Source organism: Lontra canadensis, unplaced genomic scaffold (assembly GCF_010015895.1).
Source record: "Lontra canadensis isolate GAN:19392208 unplaced genomic scaffold, GSC_riverotter_1.0 scaffold29, whole genome shotgun sequence".
NCBI classification, from domain to species: Eukaryota; Metazoa; Chordata; class Mammalia; order Carnivora; family Mustelidae; genus Lontra; species Lontra canadensis.
Window position 1 is genome coordinate 8,583,692 of NW_022631023.1, and position 20,042 is coordinate 8,603,733.

General features: G+C 37.3%; 1 protein-coding gene across 1 annotated transcript in view; it reads right to left on the minus strand.

Annotated features, from left to right (window-relative positions):
• Window positions 1–1,214: 1,214 nt before the first annotated feature.
• The window catches only part of MORC3 (MORC family CW-type zinc finger 3), a 43,684-nt gene continuing 24,856 nt past the window's right edge, over window positions 1,215–20,042 (minus strand). Inside the window, exons 10-17 of the mRNA XM_032865362.1 lie at window positions 17,215–17,319; window positions 15,422–15,544; window positions 15,241–15,315; window positions 14,193–14,238; window positions 12,859–13,025; window positions 8,705–9,593; window positions 7,191–7,348; window positions 1,215–4,338 (exon numbers count right to left, since the gene is read on the minus strand). Of these exons, the coding sequence (XP_032721253.1) occupies window positions 4,185–4,338; window positions 7,191–7,348; window positions 8,705–9,593; window positions 12,859–13,025; window positions 14,193–14,238; window positions 15,241–15,315; window positions 15,422–15,544; window positions 17,215–17,319 (1,717 nt within the window). The 3' untranslated portion in view covers window positions 1,215–4,184. The remainder of the gene's footprint in view (window positions 4,339–7,190; window positions 7,349–8,704; window positions 9,594–12,858; window positions 13,026–14,192; window positions 14,239–15,240; window positions 15,316–15,421; window positions 15,545–17,214; window positions 17,320–20,042) is intronic.

Genomic DNA, 20,042 nt, shown 5'->3' on the forward strand with positions numbered 1-20,042 from the left:
AGACCGTTGTATTTCCCTACCAGGAAAAGAGAGGACAGGTGTCTTTACGTGACTGTGTCACTTCTCTTGCTGGAACTCAGGGTCCTACTGCAAGGCTACGAGCACCTCCCCCCCAGAATGATCTGCCACACGGCGAACTGGCAACAATGGTCTGCGGTAGCTCACTGCCTCCGGGAGCTCCACGTTATACACACAAACTGATTTAAGTCGGCCGTGGCTTAGATCACAGTACTGACTTTCAAAACGCTTGCCACAACGGTTAACAGCATCTACCAGGAAACCCATGGGGAGATTAGGAAGGCTGTTGACTCACAGACTTTGTGAATATAAAACAACATTACCTTTTGTTAGGAAGATTACAGCCAAATTCTGGATAGCTGCTTAGCAAAGATATTCATAACCTAAATATTAGTCAGGTTGGGGTAAAAGTTATTTTGAGTCAAATTTAAACCTGTTCTATGTATTATTACCACCAGGATACGGAGTCCTGATCGCTTTGCACGAAATTAACAAGGAAGCCTGGGGTTAAACTTGTACATGTGTGAAATAGGAAACTGCATTTACTCAAAACTCATTAGAATGTGTACAAAACTTACTGGAGTTGCGACTCACACTTCAGTTTTAGAACAGCTAATTCATTCTCTGGGACTGCACTCACGTAATAACCACCTGTGTCTGAATGGCTTGATTTACCAAGACTCTCCTCTGGTCTTGACTTCCTCCCTATAGGCCAGGAGATGGAAATTAACTCTGCGATCACAAAACTTAATTCTAAGTATCATATATATAGATATACTAGCATTCCTTTTTTGAACTGTGATCAGTGTCCAATCCGAAAGACAAATGTATGGAAAAAACATGAACCCAGTGGGTCTCTCACTCCTCTACGGTATTTACGAGACAGTGCACACAGTAAGATTTAACCTATTGTGAATTTTCTGAAAGCTAGTTGTGTGGATGGTGTTTGTGGCTACGTTAGCACAGGCTTTTAGTTTCTTTAAAGCAGTTAAAACAAAGAACCCAATAGAAAAGAACAGACAATATGATACAGTACACAGAAAAGAGAAATTACAATGGTCAATAAAACATGAAAGCATGTTCAACCGAGACAAAGAATGCAGGCTGTCATTTTTTTTCATATGTCAGATTGGTAAATTTGATGGAGAGATAGAGGAAAAAAACACTCATACATTTATTTTTCATAGGAGTTTAAATTCATTTTTGCATGGTAACATTTATTAGAAGTTACATAGCATACACTCTTTGAACTAGCAATATTCACTGCAAAGAATTTACACTCTGGGTATACTTGTAAAAGTGTGTGTGGTGTGTATTAATTTTCATGGTAGCGTATTTTATAATGTCAGAACATGAGAAATAACTGAGTGTTAGGAGTATATGCAGATCATAGAATGTTACCAAGCCTGTACAAAAAAGTAACATGGAAATGTCAAGATAACCAATTATATGGTGTACCATCTTTGTGAAAACTTGAGATACAAATATAAATCAAATATAAAGATATAAAATTGAATATAAACTGAATGCATATATATGAATGTGTATACGTATGCAGCTAATATTTTCTGGAAGGACATACGAAAAGCAATAGTGGTTAAAATTAGGGAAGCATTGGGTAACTCTTTTCACTTTATACCATTCTGTCCCATTTACACTTCTAACTTGGACACCAACTAGGTTTCCTTTTTCCTCTCCTTGTTCACCTCAGTGAGAAATCGGCTGTGCAAATCCTGAGTTTGTTTCAGGAACTGAGTTCAACAGTTGTAAACAACCATCCAAGGAAGGTAAAGATCAATGGTTCTCAGCTCTGATGGCTCACTGGGAGGCTTTAAAAAAAATACTAGTATCTGCGCCCAACCCCAGACTCTTGACTTAATTAGTATGGGATGCATCCTTGCATTGGAGTCCTAAAAACTCCCCAGGTGATTCTAATAGGCATCCAGGGGTGAAAACCACCAGATTATCACTTTAATTATCCTTCAATGACAAATAATGAACTAATGGGCTGCTGATCACAAGAATTAAGTGTCTGAGACCATGGGCAGAATCCCCAGCAGTACCTGCCCACATTAGGAATTTGAGGCCCCCCAAAAAGGCACAATAATATGCCACACACCACTCCTGCGTCCTGTTTGCAGGGATTGTGGACGATGCTGGTTTACTTCCTCATACTGACTTTAAACACCACTGTCCTCCCACTAGTCTTTTACAAATTTAACTTAACAACAAAAGATAGATATCGCTACCTAAATATGATATATACATGAAAGCTCTTGTTATTGTTCTGTTAAATTTTGTTAGCTACATTTTCAAAGAATTACATCTTGGCAATATTTTCTTAAAGGGTGAAAAATATTTAAGTACTTCCAAAGAATCAATTTAGCAAGCAAACTTACTAATCCTATGACTTTCCCATTAAAAGCAAGATATTAGCCATATAAAATATAGATTTTTGCAAGAATATAGCTGACCCAAAGAGGGGAAAAACAGCAAATTCCAGAAAGAACTGCTACATAAATATTCACAAACTTAGACATGCTCTACATTGCTGCTATCATTTAAGCAAGGTTTCTTTAGGCTAAAGGATTTACAGAAAGAGTCTCTTCTTGAATGTAAAATACATGTACACACGCACGCACTCTCTCAAGATGAGCTCAGTTTTTAGAGTGTTAATGGAAACACTCTCGGTCTCCTAAATAGAACTTGTAATTAATAGAGATTTTTAAATGAGCTCAACTTGAGGGTCTTCAATGGACAGTTTGTTTCCAAAATATAATCTGAATATAGAATTCTTTAAAAGTAGTATCTGAAGAGTTAGCCATCATATATATTTTTATTTTATTACAAGATATTTTAAAATTTGAGCAGATACAATCAGGACAGAAAACCAGCTTCATACCAAAAATACACTTTCAATTATTTTATCAAGCAAATAAAAACAACCTTCATTTATTTGCCTTTTCTAGAAGTTAATGTACAGTAAAAATTTATTATTGTATATGAAAGACATGTAATTAAGCATACATATAAAAGAAACATGTATTGAATGTTCAGAAATAAAAGTAAAAATAAATAAGCAATGATAAAACTTTGAAAAAAAATAATGCACATTTCAGTTGTGGAAAATACGATTCTTAGTTATATATACATTGTTATACTTAATAGAAAGCCATCTCTTTAAAATTGCACAAACAAGGGACCAATAAAGCATAATTTTTATGGCATGTTAATACTATAATCCTAGGGCAGTTTGCTGCTTACCTCCAGGACATAAAACACTTAGCTCTGTAATATAATGAAAGGTATGCTGTACTGTTTGAGAAAGACTGTCTTCCTCAACTCTCATTAACCTGTAGTAATCCCACAAAAGGCTGTACAGGAAATTTCACAAAAAGAAATATTAAACAATTACTGTGCCCACTCCATGCTGACTAAGCAGCCAAAAATGGGCTTCAAAGTAAATGTGGTGGGACATTTAATATTTTTGATGCTTTTTTATACTAAAGATTGTTTCTTTGTTCTATAAAAACACTGCATTTAACCATGATTGGCAATCTCAGCACAAGAAAAATCCTGACAAAATGGATGGACAGTTCTGCTTACCTTATTTCCATGAATAAAATATTTCAGGAGATAAGAATTTATAGAAAAGAAACATTAATGTTCAATTCACTTACACCTTATCAGGAGCGTAATTCCATTTTTTAAAAATCCTGTTTAAACTTTTCTGTAGGAAAATCAAAGGTAACATTTCCATTTGTATCATGGCATGGCCCTCACTTCGGAGAAAAATACACTTTGGGAACCAGAAAAAATTGCACAAAGGTTAGGGGCAACCTGAAAAGCTCTCGGTGGAAAACACTTAAGTCCTCTAGGGTAATAAAAAAATATGTGCAGACTTAATTACAAGTATTTACACTTCAAAACAGAATCATGAGTGAGCTGTTCAGCCGTTCTGTAAGAATGATTCTCAGGCATTTCAAAAGGTGTGGTAAGTGTGCCCATAGTACTTGTGAGCACACCTGAATGCATAGAATACAGTAAAGATCATGGTTCTTCCGTCTGTCACCTGTCGTAACTATAAAACAAAAGTGTTTCCACTCTGAAAGCTATACAACCACAGGACTGAGCAAATATATTTATTGTCTCACATCAAACAGACTTTAAGTACTACTGATTTCACTCATTTGTTCGACAACTTGTCCTAAAATTTCATCAACCACATCAACGTCATAATTCACTTGCTGAAGATCGAGATCTGGTACAATCATGGCCAACAGCTGTCCTACGTTAACTCGGAGAGATCGAAGTTTGAGGCTGCAAATACAAATATTATGTCTATTAGATGAACATTAGAACACAGTTTAACAATTCAGGTGGGCCTAAATTCTAAGTGAAACATGAATTCACTTACTTTAATAATCCATTAATACCTTGGTAAGCAGATAAAACTAGGGGCTCTGTTTGGTTCTATCTAATACAATTTTAACTTGCTATTAGAGAAACCATGGACTGGTAAAATACATATAATTACAAGGTGTTATTTGTAATACAAAATATTGTCACCTGGAAAACAGCAGTGATACAGTAGTGAGAACACTGGTCTCAGAACAAGAACGCCATCTCCCCATATTTCAGCTTTTGAGGAAAATAAAAACGGAATTGTTCTCTAAAACATGTTCTATGTATGATAGCCACCCTTGTGTGAAAGAGAAATGGTTCTGTGATCAAATAAACTTACAAAATTTTGGGCTAAATAACATTAAACAGTTTTTTTAAAATCAAGACTTCTCTGAACCTTCTGGGACACCTGGGTGGCCCAGTCGGTTAAGCAGGTGCCTTCAGCTCAGGTCATGATCCCAGGGTCCCGGCATCAGGCCCCATGTCGGGCTCCCTGCTCAGCAGAAAGCTTGCTTCTCCCTCTCCCTCTGCCTGTCGCTCTGCCTACTTGGGCTCTTCCGGTCAAATAAATAAAAACCTTAAAAAAAAAAAAAAGTCTTCTCTGAACCTTTCATATGCTAAAGTTCACTGATGATCCATTTTACTATGCATTTATAGGGAATGGTGCTTTACTGAAAACACTGGGAATCCCTGGATTAGATGTGATCGTTATCATTCCTTCCAAATTTATATACATGTACTGAATATCAACATCCTAGACTCTATTTATTTTTTTTTTAAGTGGGCTCCACACTAGGCTAGTTGGGACCCAAACTCTCAACCCTGAGATCAAGACCAGAGCTGAGATCGAAAGTTGGATGTTCAACCAACTGAACCACCCAGGCACCCCCAACACCCTAGACTTTTTGAAGGCCTACAATTATTCAGTAGCCTTTGCCTCAAAGATTGAGTGAAACATGGAAACTGCATGTTAGTGGCTCTTATTCTGCCCCTCTCCCAAATATAAGCAGCCCACGTTTAGCTTAGATACTGATTCAAGGCGAAAATGTCTGAAGAAGCAAGATGCTCATCCCTAAGTCAACAATGCACAGTAACGTGACATAGAAGATGTTCTGTGAGCCTGGATAGTTAAGACTGCACTGGCCCCCGGATAAAGTTTTACATCATTCCCACTCCAGCCATTTTTTGTCCAAACTTTCTCACTCATCTTTGACCAGAGGCCCATGGTTCAAACATTTTTCTGCTTTGCTTTCCAGAAGTTGTTAGCCATCCTATATCCCTACCAAGAACACCCCTTTTGTTGTAACCACAACCTGTTATCTATATGATAAGTACACAAAAGACTAGTATGACCCAATGATCCTCTTACATATCCTTTCCTTTAAGTCTTTTGATTGTCCCTGGCTAATTTCTCCTATCTACTGAACCTGCCACAGATTCTTATTTTTAATGTACAGAACAGCACTGTCCAAGAGAAATACTGCGAGCTCCAAACACAGTTTAAAATGTTCACAGAGCTAGAGTAAAAAGCAAAATGCAGCTATAAATTTAATTGCAGTTACATATTTAACTCAATGTAACTAAAATATTTTATCGCAAAATCAAAATACATTATTAATGTGCGGTATTCCACACATTCTTTTTCTTCCTTAGGCTTCAAAATTATATATTTTTTTATATTTAAAGCACATCTCAATTCAGACTAGCTAGATTTCAAGGGTCACTAAGCCACATATTCCTGTACTATTTTGGAAAGCACAAGTTGAAAGATTAAAGGAAATAAATAAATAAATAAATGATCATCGGTTACCCAAAGGTCGGTGTGGCAAGAGAATTATCTGAGACTGTTTGTTTCCAATTTAATAAGCTGCAGTGTAGAACAAGGATTTGCATTTATACAAGCACCAAAGATGCTTGTGGTTCCCATTTTGAGAAAAACCACTTGGGATTTTCTTCTGACCTTTGCCCTCTAGGCTTTTATGTACTGATCTACCCCATTTCCATGAAGAAATTTACTGAAATCCTTCAAAAACTTCACTTAAAAAACAAGGTAATAATATAATTGATGTCAAGTGAGGATGGTAGGAGATTATTTCTCAACAACAGTACTTTTTAGGTTGGAAGTCATACTGTATGAGCAGGAAAAGTTGTCCAGGTTTAGCCTTCAATGACTGCTTTCCAATGCTAAGTCATCAACACACCACGAGCACCATCATGGCTTCCCACCTGAACGTCTGCCTCTCCGACACTCCGAACTGAAGCAACACCCCAAGCCCCCATTTTATATCTTCCTGAGATAGGGAAACCATTTTCTTACTTTCACAGAAGAACTTCTTCCTAGTAATCACCTGTACAATGGCAATTTCTAGTAATTTTCTGATTACCTAAAAGTTAACATTGGGGATGGCATGTAGTAAAATGAGGACAGAAAACCACGAAGAAATGGCAAGTACACAAGTAAAAGAAATCCAGGTGAAAATGTAAGTTTCATGAAATAGTCCCTTATCTTCTAGTCATGGCTAAATTCAACACCTTCTTTGATATCTAACTCAATTTCCACTTTTCCCAAACAGCATTCCAAACCGCTCTAACTGATCAAATGCTTCATTCTCTCCAAATTCCTATTTCACTTAAGTTGAACCTAAACTGTTCATTCCTTGAAGAGAAGGATCGTGTTCTTTTGATAGAACGGTAACTGTTTGAGGTGTGCTAGCAAGCATCACGCTAACCAGAAGGTAGCCCCAGGGTCGTGCCTCATGTAATATTACCTTTCCCCATCAGTGTAATTTACAGACTCCTCAATGTTACTTGAAGTTGAAACATCTGCTCCTAACTGTTGATGTGTAGATTTTAATTGTTCAATTTCAGTTTTCAGTTCTTCACATTGTGAACGGATTTGTGATTTTTCCATTTCCAATAATTCAACCTAACAAAAAAAATTCATAACTGTAAAATTAAACTTGAAACTTAAAAATACTAATAAAAATAAAACTTAAAAATACCAATGCTAAAATTAAACTTAAAAATACTAATGCCAAAGTACAAATTTAAGCTAGGAAATGTAGCTAGATGAAAATCACCATCAAAACAGGGCAAAAAACCCACCCACAATAGCTTTCTATAAACAAAGCTTCATTTGAGTTTCATCTCCACCTCTTGTCACATTCAGAGAATACAAAATGTTAATTACCACTTGACTGAAAACAAATGGTAGCTAAAAACTGGAAAACCAAGATAAAAATGCCTGAATTATGTCAACATCAAAGTGGCTTTCATTTCTTGCACACTCACCAGCTCTAAGTTATAACTGAAAGCTCCTATCGATTTTTGCGTATTTTGTCATCTAACTCTAAGCCAATAATACACCAAGATGTTTGAATGAACTTCCAGGAAGAAGGGGCAATACAGCACCAGCCTGTCATTTCCAAATTCTTTAGCAGAAAAACCCTTCTTTCAAACACTACATTAATACGATACATAAAATATATGCTTCTTAAAGGAACTCTCCAAATTTGAATGGAGGGTACATGCAGAGGCTACTTACTACCTGTCTCCTGACATCTACCATTTTTCTCCTCCTTCCTCAGAAGAACCCCTGAATAAAGACCGTACTTCCAAAGCACCCATCAGCCAGGTGACTAAGTTCTGACAGGTGGAATGTCAGCAACTTCTGGAAACGCACCCCTCCTCTTTCCTGCTGCTGGGAACACAGATATATGAGGACTGGACCCAGAGGCCACCTCTGATCATAATGGCACGCTGAGAAGCGAAGCAACAAAGTAGAAGCTTGTTGTCTGAGTTAGCTGTGGAACTGCCACGGTCCTATGATGTTTTAGGTCATCTGTCAACAGACTAATCATACTAAATCGTAACTAAACTATAAACTAAACTATAAAATGAGGACATCATCACCTATCTTGTATGACTATTGCAAGGCCTATTAATAATGGATGTGACGTTCCCTGTATTTAGCAACTGACTGGCTCAATGGGAATGAGAACAGTATTTTGAGCAGGACAATCCTTCATTACACAGCAATTTCCAGTACGCTACAGGAAATGACCATACCTGGTCATCACCCAGTAAGTTCTAGCAATGCCTCTCCTCAACACACATTTCCATGCGCCCCCAGGAGGACCACTCCCCAGCCGAGAAGACGCCGGGCAACAGTCAGTACGTGGAAATATTAAGTAATTTATTCCAATCTAGCAACTGACTGTTCTTTGTGGTTTAGACTCCCTGGGACTCCCAGGACTCCCATTATGTGGAATGATACACTCACCTCACTTTTGTACTGGTCCCTCTCTACAGTGCACTTGTCCAACTGTCTAAACACGTCATCAAGTTGCACAACCATTTCATCCACTTCACTTCTGCTCTCACTACTGGCACACTGACTGCATTCGGCCTTCACGTGTTGCAAAGCACTACACTGTTTTTTCAGCCTTTCTATTTCCTCCAAAGCTTGCCGATACTGAGATACCACATGGTCCGGACTTTCAGATTTTCCATTAATACTTTCAAGCAAAAATACAGCATCAGTTTCCGTAGATTGATGGCAGGTTTCCTTCTTCACGTATTTGTCATTCATTTCCAGTATCCTCTGTTGTAACACTTTGATTTGGTCAGTAAACACATTACACTGTCTTTTATAATTTTCTTTTTCTTGGGTAACTAGAAGCAGCTCATTTCTCAGTTCATTTAACTGGCAACTAGCATCACCCGCAGATTTCTCAAAGGTTTCCTGGGTTTCTTGTGTCTTCCCTTCAGCCTCCACACAGGCTGGCGCCATAGCTGCGTCATTTCGTGCGTCTATCTCATCTTCGAGTGCTTCTTCCTTTTTAACAACTACACTCGGGGCTTCTGTCTGGGTGGCCGCAGTAGTTCCCTGATCACACCTGGATGATGAGATGCCCGATGAACCAGTCTGGGCACAAGTTTCCTTATCAGCCACAGACTCAACCTGATGACCACTTTGCTCAATGTGACTCTGCTCTGATTTCACTTCAATGTCATGATCTACTGCAGGTTTGGGAGTACTGTTCTCTTCTAAGATGATGACATCTTCATCATCATCATCTTTGTAAGTTGAATTTTCAAATGCTTGATTACTCAGTCTCCGCGTCTTTGCATTCAAAATTGATGAACGAGTAGAAAGTCTCCGTTTCAGGCTGGAAAAAATTTGATATACAAAATATAAGACCATAAAATATAGAAATGAACGAAATAGATGACCTTGAAGTAATCAATCTTGAAATTTTAAGAAATGTCCACGCTCATTTTAAAAAATGATTACACAGTACTGCTCAATGATTTAATGAAGTAGAGAGGATTTTCTCCTGTACAGCTGAGGAAACAATTAGACTACTTAGCTCACTGTAAAGTAGCAGCTCTGCATACTGCCGAACTCCCCTTCACTAAATGGCCTCTGGGCACCTCAAGGTACACACGGCCAAATGAGAATGACCCCCCGTCCCCAACCCAGGTCTGCTCCTTGTGTTCCAGCGCCCAGTGAAGGGCTCCACCATCTCCATTTGCTCATCGTAATTTTTATCAATGCTCAATGATCAGAGGTGAGCCACAGACTAAATCAGCATGCCCTATCCTTCCATTTTCCTAGCATTAAAAACTGCCTCATTTTCCTCATCGACTGAGTTTTCTGTGAATTTACCACCAACTGAAACTTTCTGCCCCCCTCAGCAGGTTATCTGCACTGGTTTGTTGTTTGGGCTCTAGGTGATAGCCCTCCCTATTTCTTCCATCTCAGTTCTTCTGTTTCTTGGCTTTACTCCCTCATTATCAAGAGGGCGCAATCTCCAATAAAATCTTGAGAAACAGTATACAGAATGTAAAAAATGTGAAAGGTTACATGATGAAAGGTCTTTATTCACATCTCAATTTTATTGTTGGCTTGGTTTTTATATAGACTTCAAGGTTGAAAATTACTTTCTCAAAACTTTAAAAGCATCATTCCACTGTTATGTACCATTTGGTGTTCCTGCCATTCTAATTTCTGATCTTTTTGAAGGTTAACTTGTGTTTTCCCTCCCTGAAAAAAATTCCCCTGGTGTATGAAAATTTCATGTTTCTTGGAATGGATCTTTTCCCACATATTTTTGCTGTGTGTTTTAAGTCATACTATTCCCTCCCCTTTGTTTTCTCTGATCTCCCATTCTGAAACTCCCTTATTCAGATGTTGACCCTCCTGTACCTTGTCTTTTCCTTTTTCTACCCTCTACCTGCTTATCTTTTCTAAGAAATGTGTTTGTTCCACACCTACCTGCCTCCCAGTAAATTCCACAGGGTTTCCTCTACTGCCTTTGTCTCAGTTTGTACACCTAGTGATCTCTGTCTGTCTTTTATGTTTCAGGGTGAGACCGACTAGAAGCAGTGAGGGCTGGCCATGTGGTGCTCAAACCATCAGCACCACCCAAGGCTTTTCCCCTGGGGGCCCAATGAGGGAAAGTGGAGGGGGGATTTTTCATCATTTAGTACTCACTTTCCCTTACACCTCCTCTTTCAAAACAGTGGCTCACCCACATCTTCAGCACGTGAAATGTGAAACTGCTCCAGAAGGAAAACATCCTACATTCTGACCGAGGAGAAGTCACGTCACCAGATTTGGCAGGTTATGAAGAGGTCTAGAGAACTACTCTTCCTTAAACTCTCAAACAAGCCTCCTGTTTTCTGCCTTAAGAAGTACCCAATGATTCTGAGTTTGGTGCATGCCGAGGGTTCCATGGAGTTAATCACTTAACTGGGAACCACCCTGTTATTTTTCTTATGAGGGTAATTCCTATATGTCTTTCTCAAGATTTAGTTTAGGTACTACCTTTCCACAGTTTTTGGTTTTATTTTTAAAACTTATATATATATTATTAAAAAAAACCAAACTTGTATTTTTCTCAAATTCAAATTTCAAATTCTTTAGGCTTTAAAAATTAATGAAAATTTTTTTTATTCTCTTATTCCACTTGGATGGAATAAATCACTTTAAAGAATAAATTCCAGGGGCACCTAGGTGGCTCAGCTGGTTAAATGTAGGACTCTGGATTTCGGATCAGGTCATAATCTCAGGGTTGTGAGACTGAGCCCCGCCGCTGGGCTCATGCTAGGTGTGGAGCCTATTTCACATTTTCTCTCTCTCCCCCTCTCACTCTGTACCCCCTCCTTAAAAAAAAAGAAGAAATTCCATTATTTTTTATCTGTAAACTTTTTTATCAGTAAACTTTTTTATCTGTAAACTTTCTTACTTTGTTTGGATCCATCTTTAAGAAGAAAAGCCAAGAAAATTAAGGAGACTATTAAAAAAAAATTCACACATTCTTAGTTAAGTAGCAATCCAGCCCCAAAACATGCCCCTAAAATGTAAGCTACAAACAGAAAACTATTTTAGAACATGCCCTCTTGATATACATATATATATGTATATATGTATATATAGGTATACATACATATATATATGCATAAAAGCAGTTATTTCTAATTCTTTTGGAAGTCAAAAATCCCTTTGAGAATTTAATGAAGCCTACAAAACCTCTCAGAAAATCTCATCCCACTAGCTCAGCAAATGGTTTCAATGTTTGTCTTTCAACAAAAAAGACCAAGTGTAGTCAGTCTGATCCCCTAGTTCACTGGCATCATGCTTTCTTCTTCTTTTTTTTTTTTTAAAGATTTTACTTATTTATTTATTTGTCAGAGAGAAAGAGAGGGAGAACACAAGCAGGCAGAGCAGCAGGCAGAGGCAGAGAGAGAAGCAGGCTCCCTGCTGAGCAAGGAGCCTGATGTAGGACTTGATCCCAGGACCCTGGGATCATGACCTGAGCCGAAGGCAGCAGCTTACCCAACTGAGCCACCCAGGCGCCCCATCATGCTTTCTTCTTCACCTGTATTCATTCTACTCCCTCTGAATGAGCCACCTGCACAGAACACTGCTTTCAGAGTTTCAGGAACCAAACCAAGTTCTACCTCATCCCAAACCTTCCCTGACCATTCCAGTCAAAAGACCTAACTGTTCAATTTACATATCACTCATACCTTTCTTGCTCCCTTCCTTCTCCATCCACTCATCCAAAATACACAGCCTACAACAAGCTAAGAACTCATGGGTCACACCTGACATTACAGTGTTGTATTATTAGTTGCTTTATGTTTTTCTTAAGATAGTGGTAATTTTAAAAGCAGGAATTTTCATACTATACAGAATTTCAAAGAGGTGAAAATTCCACAATGAATACAACTGATATTTTAAAAACTGACTTAAATGGGTGGCATGAGTGGGCTGGGGTAAGTTTAGATAATAAAAGTAAAGTAACTTATCCTTAAGACTTTTTACATGCACATAAACTTAGAAGTGTAATACTGCCATAGAAGTGTCAAGTAAAGGCTCTACTTAATATTTATTCCCCACTGGAAAAACACATTTTAGCCACTGACTTGTTGCTCTCAGGTTCAGACTGGGGTGAACCTCGGTGATTATTTAGGAGTCTTGTTGCGTAAGTATTTGCCACTTCTGAAAGATGTCCTCTTGGAACACTTTCCTTCACAGGAGAAAAGCTTTGACCTGATACGGGGGGTGTCCGAAACAAAAGTTCAGCATTAATCTGTTGGAAGAAAAGAAAATCGACCTTAAAGGACTTTTAATGTGCCATGCCCCAAAACACGAGATATTATTTTCCCTTTGCCCCATATCCCAGAAAACAATGAGAACGATTCTAACCATGTAAATTCTTTGGGCTATACCACAGAGCCACTAACAAGCCAGGAAGCCAACTCCAACCTGCGAGTAAGTGGAAGGATGTTTTTGCATTTTTAAAGATGTAAACAAAACAACAAAACCAAGAATACACAACAGAGACTGCATGTGGCCCACAAAGTCTAAAATATGAACTACCTGGTCTTTTATGGCAAAATTTACTGACCCTATACTGTACAGGACTTACTGAAATACAATTAAAAACTTGTTTTTCTAAAAGAAACAGAAAATAAAGTCAAAGATACTGCTTTTAGAGTAAGTAAGCCCAGTTTTCTTTTTCACCCAGTTCTGTTCTCACCTCCAAACCCTCAGTCTTTGCCGTAAGAAAACATTTCAGTGTTAACTAAAAGCAAACACACATCTGCAGCAGACCAAAACTTCCTTATACAAGAAGTACAACTGTCTACCCAGATACCCAGAAAAAGCGCCTTAACACCATTAAGCATTAAGAAAGTGCTCAACAAAGAGAAAGAAAAACACCGTAGCTTTGGTCCAGGTTAGTAGAACATGGCTCCCCAGGGCTTCCTGTGAATTTTTCCTTAACTGCCTATGTGACAATAAGATTCATTTTTTCTTTCTTTCTTTCTTTTTTTTTTTTTTTTTTTATAAGGGGGGCTGGGGCAGAGGGAGAGAGAGATGGGGAAAGAGAATTCCAAGCAGGCTCCACGCCCAGCAGAGAGCCTGACTTGGGGCTCCATCTCAGAACCCTGCAATCATCACCTGAGCCAAAATCAAGAGTTAGACGCTTAACTGAATGAGCCACCCAGGTGCCTGGGTATTAAGATTCCTAATGCCTGCCTTTTCTCAGACGATGCCCGACTAAATAGTAAACTGAACAGTGAGTGAAGTTGCCAGGCTAGGAAGGAAGGCAAGAAGGGGTATAAGAAAAGGAGTATGTGGACTGAATGAACAAAATCACTCAATTTGTTATGTAACTCCTAAGTTTTAAAACTATTTGTTAAACTAGCCACCACCCATAATACACAGCTATAAAATGCAAGGTTTCATCAGTTACCCGAGGGATCATTTCCGGTTGTCTGATCCTGAACTTCTCCTTATCTCTAAAAGAAAAAAGAAAAAGATGAAAAATGAACATACTTAAATTTGATTATTATTTTTCAATGTTTCCCAATGACAAACTTGCCATTTCACTAATATGTACACTGAACTTTGCTTCAATTTCATTATCATCAGTGTTAAGGCCACAGGCAGGTAAATACTTTCTACCTCGTACCTCAGTAATGCCCAACATCTGCCTTAAGCTTTCTACTCTCACCAGGATTATTCTCAGACCTCTGAGCAGGAACATCACATAGGTTTCTAACTGGTCTCTTTACTCGCGGTCCTGTTGCTGGATTTATCTTCAAAAACCAGGCACTCTAAATCAAAACCACCTGAAAGTTCTACATGCACCCGGCCTCTGTGAGTGGACACTAACCTACAGTTCACCAGGGCTGACTATCCTTCATTAGCCAACTTCCCCCTCTCTCCTCTATTTTCCATTATGCCCATTCATGTATTTGCTCTAAAGCAGAACGAACTGGTTCCCATACATTTGCATGTAACCCATCCTCCAAGGCCTATTACACAAATATGCCTCTTAAGTTTTCCTGATCCAGATTTCTCTTCCCATCCCCAGACAGATGTCATCTCTCCTTATGGGCTTCCCAACAGAATGGATCCTGCCTTCGATGGTATCTGTCAACTTAATGCACATGTCTCACCTTCCCTGTTAAGACTATAAGCTCATATCAGGCAGTACTCATTTATGATTCATCTGTGTGTGGCCCAAAAGACAAACTATTCTGTATGCAAACTATCCTGTGTAGGTAGGACAGCGTAAATGGCGGGTGGAAAAAGAGCAGGTATTCACGGTATAAAGTAAAAAAAAAAAAAACAAAAACTCCCAATATTATGTATCCACATCAAAATCTTCTTTGGGGTCATAATCTTTTCTGGGTTGTACTAGCTTGATCTTGGAGAAGTAGCAACTAATGCTGTACTCCCACCAGCATTAATAATACGGGCATTATTTCCCCACCAAACATTAATACAACACTCACTTCTTTTTGTAGGTTTTTTCGTAAGTTGGATGCACCAAATCCTCATCTTCAGGTTCTTCTGGAACATCACAATTTCTAGTCAGAAAAATCACATGGGAATAACACGTCACCAGCGCCTGTTCATACATCTTGAACAGTACTTTCTGCCTTTCCAAAAAGGGTACTACCAACTATATGGTACCTGAACTGTGGGTCAGGGTTATTGGAGCAATACCATTTTTCTGGAAGTTGATCTATTCCATCTGGTAATTTTCGCCATTTTAGACAGGAATCACATTGAACCCATGTCTGATCGGGACGTTTCCTGTAACAAAATGATGTAATATTAGTATGAAAATATGGATGCAAAGCACACGTCATTAGATCTTCTATATCATTTTTACCGCAAAATGCCTTTATTATTTAATTCTGTTCCTGAAATGCCTGCGACATAATTATTGTTGTGCAGCAAGTTAAATTTTTTAAAAACAACAGTTCTGGTTACCTTCAAAAGGTTAAAGCCAACAGGCCAATTTAAAAAAGAGACTTAAATGTTTCAACAGCATACTATTCAATTTTGTTCTCTGGTAATAAAAAAGCAACTTAAGATTCCAAAAGCCTTGCTTTGAAATTTACATTAAGTTAGCATTTGCAATGTCCAATCTAGTGTATTTATTAGCATAATAAAACACTCACATACAGAAAACAGGCAAGCTGTTATTACTATAATTTAAGCATTTTTAATAATTCTATTACATTTTTAGCCTCTACTAGAAGTGTATCTCTGAATATCTAAAATTTATATATTCTTTTAGTTTATAAAATGCTTTATAGTTTTATCATTTGAAAATTACAATGATTGTATAAAGAACTTGGGTATTCATTTAACATTTCATTGACTATAAGAAGACTTCATCTTAATGAATAAATATAATTTTTATTTTAAATATAAATGCTTTAAATATAAACTTTTAAAAACATTTTAAATATAAATTTTAATATAAAATTTTTAAATATAAATTTTTAAAAATGCATTTACATGGTTACATAAATTTTAAACAATCCAGAAATTTGTTTATTTATTCATTTTTAGAGAGGGGGGGTAGGGGCAGAAGGAGAGGGAAAGAAAGAATCCCAAGCAAGCTCCACACGCAGTGCAGAGTATGACACAGGGCTCCATCTCACAACCCTGAGATCATGACCGGGGCCAAAATCAAGAGTCAGATGGTCAGTCAACTGAGCCACCCATGTGCTCCAGAAATTTATAAAGTAAATACAAATCCTTGTTTTAGGAGCTTACCACTGTTCATTTTTTAAAACCCTGGTAGAATTTTCTATGCTTGCAGAATTATGCGTGTGTATATGGACACTTTAAAAAAATAGGAAACTAATACACTGAATTGAATCTTTTTTGTTCCTAATTATACATCTTGGTCATCTTTCCATCAGTACACAGTTATTATTCATTCATTCACAGAATTGGCACTGTGTGCTCTCAAGTTACTGAATGCTCGTAAGGCATATTCTTTGTCTTCTAACTAGAGGAAGTGAGTGCTACTAATGTTCCCATTTTACAAGTTAAAAAAAAAAAAAGGGAAGCTTATAAAAGGCCAAGTAACATGTTCAGTGTCACATCATTATTTAAGCAAAATTAGAATCTAAATTCAGTTCTGGATTTAGAGTCCTGATCCTAAAGACCAGAGTTTTTCAAACTATGAGATGCAACCCATTAGTGGATCACGAAATCAATTTAATGGGTTAAGACGTATTTTTTAAATGAAATAAGTATCAGCATGCAACATATGGATAAATACTGCTTCGTGAATCTTTTGTGTGTATGTATTAATGTGTACATTCACTGGCTCATTTCATGGTGTGCTGAGTTATACAATTTAATTCTTACTCTGGCTTAGTTCAAAGTTTGTGTTCTATCACTATACCCTCCAATATCATGTCCTGATATTAGAGTGGGTTGATATTTTTTAATGTACTTACTGAATATCCTCAACTGGCAAATTTAGAGGATATTCTGCATTTTTCTTCACTTTCATTTCATTCCAGTAATCATTCAGCTTTTCTCCTAACGCTGCTATTGTCAGCCTAAAAAAGTAAATTAAAATCAATTTAAGAAAAAAAACGATAAAGTTCAAACCTTTGTCAAACACAGAGAAAGCACAAATGACTTAGTAAGGATCATGTGGACACTACAGGGCAAAGGAGATTGATGTCTCTCAAAGGTATAGTTAGTAAAGAATGCCCTAATGGCAATTTTCTACAAGGATACTTTTAAGTTCCCAGAGCAGAGCCAAGATCATCTTTGAAGATATAAACAGTAATATTTTGTGTCTTCTGTTGAGAAAGTATGTTGCAGACCAATTAGTGGAAGAACCACAGGCATTCTAAATTCCAACTCCAACTGATAAACCTCTAAGTTTCAATTCAAATTAGAACTCAAACTTTTAGTTTATAAAAGTATGCAATCAACACCAGCAAGTAGATTTTAAAATAGCTTCTGTCCCACAATTAAGACTGTCACTCCTTCCTCAATAAGATATAATAAAAAGCCAATCAGTGGGATCTAAGGCCACACTTAAGCAATCATTCAAGTTAAGCACCTACTGTGACAGAACTATGCACATACAAGGTATAGTCAGTGTAACAGTCTCAATTTAAAATAAAGCTTTCAATCATCAAGACTTCAAATTCTACACTGGCAGATTAATCAGACATTTCTATCCCCACCTATTATCTCCAACTAGTTTTTTCGTCACTATCACATAACATTTAAGTGTCCAAATGAGAATCAATCTTCCCTTCCAAACATATCCTCCCTTTTTCAAGTTCTCTTCATCTCCTCCTCTCATCACCACTAATCCTCAATCCAAAAGACTACACCCAGTTATGTTGGAAATATACCGAAGAGTGAAACTGCAGGGTTGCAGGGGTGGGCACTGATACTTGGTTTTACTCAATAAACTAACAGTTCTCAAATCTGACTGATTTTTATACCCACCAGCCATGTGCCAGGGCTCCAAATGCTCTATCTTGCCAACATTCTCTGTCTTACTCATTTTAAATAATTTTTCATTTTGCCCATTATGATCAATATTTTTTGCATCTTGTTTTAAAATATGCTTAACTAAAAGTTTTGAAAATATTCTTGTTCCCACTTTGTTTTTGTCTTTCTTACATAGGTCTAAAATCCATCCTATATCAATTTTTTGCTTCATTTGAAGTAAGAGTCATATTATCCATATAAATGGCCAACTGACCCAGCATTTTTGGAAAGATGATCATTTTCCCACAATTCTATGATGTAATCTTTGTCATAAATCAGGTCATCAAATATATAAAAGTGGGGGGTTATTTCTGGCTTCTCTATTTCACTAAACAGCTTATCCTTTAATACCACACTTAGGTACTATAGCTTTGTAAGTACTGGTATTAGTAGGTTAAGTTTTCTTGCTTTGTTGTTCTTAATTATCTTAACTACCTTGGGTCTTCTGACTTTCAACATAAAGTTTAGAGTAAGCCTATTAATAGTATCAACACCCACAAAAGCTGGCAGGGATTTTTTTCTTAAATTGGAATTGTATTTAATTATTTTAGAGAAAAACTGACATTTTGTAATATTCAGCCTTCCAACTCTTGAACCTGGTATGCCTACTTACTTGGGGCTTAAATTTCACTCCACAATATTTCATAGTTTTTAGTGTATATGCTGCATATTTTATTTACTCCAAAGTACCTGATTTTTTTTCACACTTCATGACTTTTAAAAAATTTCATGTTCTAGGGGCGCCTGGGTGGCTCAGTGGGTTAAGCTGCTGCCTTCGGCTCGGGTCATGATCTCAGGGTCCTGGGATCAAGTTCCACATCAGGCTCTCTGCTCAGCAGGGAGCCTGCTTCCCTCTCTCTCTCTCTGCCTGCCTCTCTGTCTACTTGTGATCTCTGTCAAATAAATAAATAAAATCTTAAAAAAAAAAATTTCATGTTCTAGTTTCTTGTTGTTGGTAAACACAAATACTATTGATTTCTGAATACTTCTTATCCAACAATCCTAGAATACATACCACTTAACTTGTTCCTTCATTAATTCTAAATTTGCAAATTATTTTGGACTTACTATATACTTAATACTATCTTGTACAGAAATGTTTTATTTCTTCCTTTCTAACCCATAACTTTTACTTCTTTTTCTTTCTTTATTATATGGTTATTTCCTCAGGAACAATGGTGGATAGTGGAAATCCTTATCTCATTTTCATCCGTAAGGGGATATTAACAATTCAGCATTAGGAATGTACTTCGTTGTTTTTGTAAATGCTCTGCATTGCTAATATGCCCTTCTATTCATGATTTTGTAAGCGTTCCTTTTTTTCTTCTAAATTACAAATGGGTGAGGTGCCAAGGTTGCTCAGACTTTGGCTCAGGTCACCATCTCAGGGTCCTGGGATCAAGCCCCACGGAGCCTACTTAACATTCTCTCCCTGTCCCTCTGACCCACCCTACCTAATCACACCCCCGCGCCACTCACTTGTACATGTGCTTTCTCTCAAATAAAAAAAATTACAAGTGGGTGTTGTGATTTATCAAGTGCTTTTTCTGTACCTATGAAAATAACTGTAAGATTTTTCCTTCTAACATCAATGTGATGAACTACATTGATTTTTGAATATTAAAACCACCATGTCATCTTAGAATATAATCTAATTGGTTTTAATGTATTAATTATCCTTTTTACATATTACTAGATGGCATTTGCTATATTTTAAAATTTTTGTATCTTGATCATGAGACACATAAATTCCCTTTCTTGTAAG